The sequence below is a fragment of the Rhea americana genome, unplaced genomic scaffold (genome assembly GCF_003343005.1).
Source record: "Rhea americana isolate MKP2758 unplaced genomic scaffold, rheAme1 scaffold_93, whole genome shotgun sequence".
In the NCBI taxonomy this organism is placed as follows: Eukaryota; Metazoa; Chordata; class Aves; order Rheiformes; family Rheidae; genus Rhea; species Rhea americana.
The window spans coordinates 3,306,383-3,312,513 of NW_028187122.1; the positions used below are offsets into that span (position 1 = coordinate 3,306,383).

At 47.0% G+C, this 6,131-nt stretch overlaps 1 protein-coding gene across 1 annotated transcript in view; it reads left to right on the forward strand.

Moving 5' to 3' along the window:
* Positions 1-606: 606 nt before the first annotated feature.
* Positions 607-6,131, forward strand: part of HECTD2 (HECT domain E3 ubiquitin protein ligase 2) — a 42,779-nt gene continuing 37,254 nt past the window's right edge. Inside the window, exons 1-4 of the mRNA XM_085324807.1 lie at positions 607-889; positions 1,812-1,870; positions 2,464-2,588; positions 3,791-3,914. Coding sequence (XP_085180933.1) covers positions 607-889; positions 1,812-1,870; positions 2,464-2,588; positions 3,791-3,914 — 591 coding nt within the window. The remainder of the gene's footprint in view (positions 890-1,811; positions 1,871-2,463; positions 2,589-3,790; positions 3,915-6,131) is intronic.

Here is a 6,131-nt window from a genome sequence, read left to right on the forward strand (position 1 = left end):
GCACAGCTATTTTCTCCAAAAGCAGCTATGAAAGCTCAGATGCGCTTCTAAGGGAGGGCAGTGTTGAGCATTTCAACAMGTGTAATGGTCCTCTATTGGTACTACTGCACAGTTTCGTTTTTTTTTTTTCCTCTCCCTGCTGAGGTCCTGTCTGTGGCTGCCACAGCACAGTGCTGTGTCCCTCTCCTCTACTCCTCACAGCTCTCCCCAGCAAGCTGCTGACAGGCAGCCAGATGGTCTATAGCAGTGTCCAGGCAGAAATTTAGAGAAAATCTTGTGCAAATGGAAATGTTGGGTTTGGAAGCCCTTTCCTCCTTGGGAGGTTCAAGACCTCTGCAAGTTGTCTGCTGCTCAAGCAAGTTATCCAYCATCTATTCCAGAAACAGGAACCAYSGGGTGAGCCAGCTAACCATGGCAATGGAAGGACCAGGCACCGTACCTCTGGCCTTTAGACATTACAAAGGTGAATCCCRCATTCACAGCGGGTGAAATACTCCGCAGTCTGCGAGTATCAGGCTCTTGGTTCTGCCAAAACTAACACAASTTTAACTTTATCCGTGCGGTTCGCTCCATCAGTTTCAGACACCCGTGCAAATTACCGTATGCATGATCCAGTCCCACATGTATTACTTTAARGGACCGAAACCGAAGGATGCCTACGGCTTCCCGCACGCCTGTGAGCTGGGGAATCGAGGGAGCGAGCGCGCAGCGGCCGGCGAGGCGCTTTCTCGGAGCGCGGCTCCGGCCGCGGCGGCCGCTGGAGGGAGCCAGAGCCCGGGCGGAGCCGCGGCCGCCTCAGCCCGGAGCCGCTCCGCGTCCCCCGCGGCTGCTCTCCTGCCGGCGCTTCAGCGCACGAGCGTTTTCTTTTTAAGGGAAGAAAACTGGGCTGGTTTGCTAACCCATAACGAGGGAGAGCTTTGCAAAGCCATGCTACGCAGCAGTCTTAATTCCACTAAGCTTTTCGCAGCTGTATGGGTCGTGCAATGACCAACAAAGTAAAACAAGGGACTCTCTGGATTCAAAATTACGTACTGCCCCAGGTTGTCTTAAAGTGCTCCTGAACAGAATCTTCTTTAGCAATGGCACACTTGTTTTTCGTTTCCTGTTTGAATAGAAATTGAGCTAAAATTCTCTGCCTAATTATTTTAAAATAATTTACAGGCCAGATTTGACAAAGATAGAGGGTATCTCCCAGCTTCAACTTTTTTCCCTTCCAATACCTTCAGGAAGAACATGTTGCTGTTCCCTCTCATAAGAGTTTAAAAGACTGAGGGCCAGCTAGGAGTATGAAGGTTTAAAGATCAGATTCAGGATAAAGACAATTCCTAACTAATACCAATTTTCTGCAGAGAAGATTTTTTTTGTGGAAATCCTCTTAAATAAAAGTTGCATCATTACTAAGTTCATTCTCTTCACTTGGTTAATTTTTCTCTTGCCCTAAGTCTTTTCTAGTGTTTGCATCCAGCATGTTATCACTGATAACCTCATCCTGTGGACACCACTGAACTAGCCTTAGTATTTCTAAAAACATAGGCCAGTGATTTCTTTCAACCCAAGAGTTCTGTTCCCTGTCAAAGGGTAATTGAATATTCAGCTTCTCTGAGTAGACAAAAAAAAAGGAGGGGGAGTTAATTGCTGACCCCAAAAAATTAGCTGTTGCCTAGGCACCAGTGACCAGGAGCTTGTGACAGTCAGCCGGTACGAATACTGTATTGCACCAGACAGCGATGTCTGCACAAGGAACCTGAACAGCTAAAGTAATTATGCAGAAAAGACAGAACTTCTTATTAGATTTTTCTTCTTTTTATTAGGAATGCGCAAGCAGGATGGACCTCATACAAGGATGTACCTTCAACTGAAATTTTATCATGTATCCAGCAGAAGGATATAGGTGAGCATCTGCCAGGACAAAACTGGTAACTTGCATGTAAGAGTCTCACATGAATTAGCTGAAAAACTCCTTTAACCACTTTTGTAAATAATAATAAAATCTTTACAAAGTGGGGCTTTCCAAAACACTGGAGGACAGCCAAAGGGTAAGCAAGAGATACAGACTAGTTCTTTCTTTTAATATTAGTCATAGAGAAAATAATGCAGAATTAGCTCAGGAGAGTTCAAATTCACCTTGCACATGTGTTCATGGAAAAGAGATATGTTAGAGGGAGCTTTTCTATCTTGTAGACGAAGGCATGCAATCCAGGGAGTGAGAGCTAGAAAAAGACAGGCTCAAGTGCGACATAAATTCATGTTCCCGGCACAAAGAATAAATGCTGTTGGACTAGCTTGTCAGCAGAGGTAGAAATTCACAATCATTCACATTTTTTAGGACAAAATTCCAAAAAATTATACTTTAGTCCAATTTCTAGGGAAATAGAGCGGAGTCATCCCTTCTGAGCCCAGAGGCGATGCAGTCTTGAAAGTTATGACTTGTGGGTAGACATGAAGTTCCATTTTCCTGTGCAGCCAGGTGGTGCAGGAAGGCCACAGCTCAGGCGTCAGCTGAGCGGGGAGCCCAGAAGTCGTGCGGTCCCTGATTTGGGTGTGATTCACATGGCGAGCGTGGTGAGCCCTCCAACTCGGCCGGCAGGGTAACAGGTGGATTTTAGTGGCATCTTGCCTGAGTTCTAGTAGTAGGTCACTGAAAAAGATGCTTTTCTGTAAAACATTTCCATTTCAATGAATCAGATCTTTCTGCTGAAAGTGAAATGTTTTGCTGAAAACCTGTTGCATTGGAAACCTCCCAACCCGTTTTTCTCTCTCCTACTCTGATAGAGCGGAAATGGGTTGTCTCCAGCTTTTTGCTTCCCCTGTCTATGCTTCAGCCATCCTGTGCTTCCCCTCATGCCCACTCAGGGTCCATCTCGTAAAGCACACATCTGTTAAATCATCCAAATATTTTTGTACTAGGAAGTGTGTGAGATCTTAAAACGGTATCAAGAGAAAGAAAAAGTATTGTTCAGTAAGGAAAACGGGGACAGCAGTGTGATGAGAGTCTGTCACTGAATGAACGCAAAATTCAGCGTAGCTTTTCTAAAGGACATGGGCCACTTCAGCTCTGAAACCTTCCTTGACATTCCTGCAAACACCCGCAAAGCATTTGAAGGACAGGAAAAAAGCTGCATTGGGCCAATACCAACGCTAACATTACTGCATGAAACCAGGGCTGCACCTGGTCACGGCTGCAATTTGATTTCAGACTATAAAGGAGTGTGTGATCAGGTAGAGTTAATTATTTGTCATGAAACTACTAGCCAGGAAACTTAGCCCTTTGGATTTTTTTCATTTGTGCATCATTCCCAAATGGTAATCTCTGTAAACGTATCTGTTACTTGTAAGCATTTACTAATCATTTGTGAACAAATGTTAGCGTTTGGTTTGCTTCCATCTGTCGTTTCCTGGTGGTGGCCTGGCCACGTCATCGCACAGAGATGTGCGATTGACTTTTTCCCCTTCCTGACAACTCAGACTCTTCGGATAGAAGAAATGTGTTGGTGAACAATTTTAAAATATGCTGCCAAGCAGCCCTCCTTCAATTTGAAAGGCTCAGCACTCTGCTAAGGTAGGGTAGTTCTCCATTAAGTCCAGGGACGTATTTCTGGGCCACACACTGCCTGCGTCCCTGCTGTAGTCACAGGTGCTAGCGCAGCCGATGAACGCTTGCCTGAGCCTGCAGCGTGGCGTGTCAGCGTGGGGTTCAGCACAGACCCCAGCAGCCTGGGTTTGGCAGGAGTAACATTAGCACATGAGTAATCTGTGACTGAACGTCCCTATTCCCCAACTCCTTCCACAGTACTGAGAACCAGCTGGCACTATGTGGCTTAAGACCTTTTAAGCAGCTCAGAAGAGATGAGGAAAATCAAGGAAAGCGTTCTTGGAGCACAGCAGCAGTCGAGGGTAGAAAAGCAGCCACTAAGGTAAGCAAAAGGACCGACAGCCTCAACTGGATCCAAGCAAGGAGCCTGCAAACACTTTGAACTTAAAGGCACTGAGTGTGCACGAGTCTCCGTCTTGGCTCCTGGGCTATCTGGCCAAAAAATTGTCTTGTAGATAGGAGTTGCATTACCTCCACTGCAAAGCTGTGCATGCTTAACCTGCAACAACTCTTGTCTGACAGATGGACTAACTTTCTCCTCTTTGCTGACAGCTCTGTTGCCCACTACCCTGGTTTATCACTTGGGCAGCAAACGGTTTCCATGCATTACCTGACTACCGGCAGCACTGCTGCACCCAGCTAGCAGCCATCCACSCCAGCAAATTTAAAGCCAGATGAGACATGCCTTCCCAAGCTGCGGTTACATCTTTGACTGCCYTGTGGATGCATGAATTATATCGAATATTTGTACAAACCATAGGAAACAGTTGTATGCTACTTTTGTTAGGAGTGAGAAGATGCATTTTTTTTCCCCTTCAGTATGTGGTCCTTTTAWTCTCTTACAAAAATAGCAAGAAGAAAGTTTTTTAAATGGTAGTTTTGTGCTTATCTCCATAATTGTCAGGGGTCAAAATATTCACCTGACATACATTAGTGTAGTTCAACAGAAGAGTTTAGTGTTGTGCTGCAGACAATATTGTTTGATATTTCTATGCTCAGTAAAAAAAAATGATGTCTTTAATGGCACATTAGCTTTTGTGCAATAATTTTGATAGAAAGCTATTTTAGTGTTTTTGAAGCTATCAGAAACCAAGCTTTATAGCTCAATGGAAGTGAAAAAAGCTATTATGAATTCATTTGTATACTTTCCTTCCTGCATTTCCATTTCCCTTTGCTTCATCTCTCTCTGTGCAGGCTCATGGGAGTAAATCTTTCACTGTTTTAAGTTGGCATAGCTCCACAAAACAGCTGTGCCAATTACTTCCAGTTGAGGACTGCCACTGGGTGTATAGCTGTTTGTACCCGAGTCATTGCAATTACTATCATTATGTTATAACKTGGCAAGGAAAGGAAAAAGATGTGTGAACGTTTGGGGGGCTTTGTTTAACTGCGATGGGGCGCTTATTCATGYAAACCACCGAGAGCAACTGGGAAGCAAACACAGCGAGAACAAGTGCGCTTTTTGGAAAAGCAGCTCTCAAATTTGACTTGGTAAGGAGACAAAGGCATTTCTTAATGAAACTTAATACGCTTCAGGTCTGCCAGTTCCTTCAAAAAGGCAAAGCATTTTTCAGTGTTTTAGCTTACCACTGCAGTACCTTTTGTGCCCTTGCTTTTATGCAGCTTGTAGAGGCCTTTACCCCCCGGCTCCAGCCTGCAGGAGCTACTTGAGTAATGGCAGTACTGAGAAAAACGGTAACATGGTTTGTCTCRATCTGAAAAGCAGTACAATATTGAAAAGATTTCTTACAAGTGGCATATAACTCAGTCTGCACCCCTTTGATCCTGAAGCTCGGAGGGAGGACTCCTCTCTAGGCACGAAATGAGAGTGGGCCGAGAGCAACTATAATTTCAGCTACCGCTAATGCTTTCAAGGACCTAAATTTTATGTTGCCCAGGGTATACCAACAGCATGCCCCTCTCACTTAGGTGAGTCCCTATACTTTCAGCCCCTCACAAACGTTGTGTTATGAGTAGCGCGACATGGCATGTTTTCTGAAGACAAATTAACCTTGTTCAGAGCGCAGCTTCRGCGAGCCTGCGTTCCCGAGCCACAGCTCTGGCAAGTCACCGGCACTTCATACTTCCCGAGCTTTGTCAAACCAACCCGAYGGACCGGCCGTCAGCAGGCCGTCCCCGCTCTGCGCTGGCTTCCCCCCGTGAAATACGGATGCCACCTGAGGTTTAATACTTCATTTCTCTGTTCTGATCATTAGGCAATTTAAAGAGCACGATCTGAAACGGGCGTCCGCTCACACCGCGTTACAAGGCGACGCAAGGAGCGAGGCAGGCACAGCAGCACCGCCCCGCCGCCCCTTGCAGCCCCCTCGGTTGGGATTTTTGTGGCCCTCGCCCCCATCCCCACCCCCGGGGCGCACCGCCCCCGCCGCCCTTGGGCGCCCCCTGCCGGCGCGGTGCGGCGCGGAGCGGCGACCCTTGGGCGCCCCCTGCCGGCGGGGCGCGGCGCGGAGCGGCGACCCTTGGGCGCCCCCTGCCGGCGCGGCGCGGAGCCGCCCGGGGCTCGCCCTGCGCTCCGGGC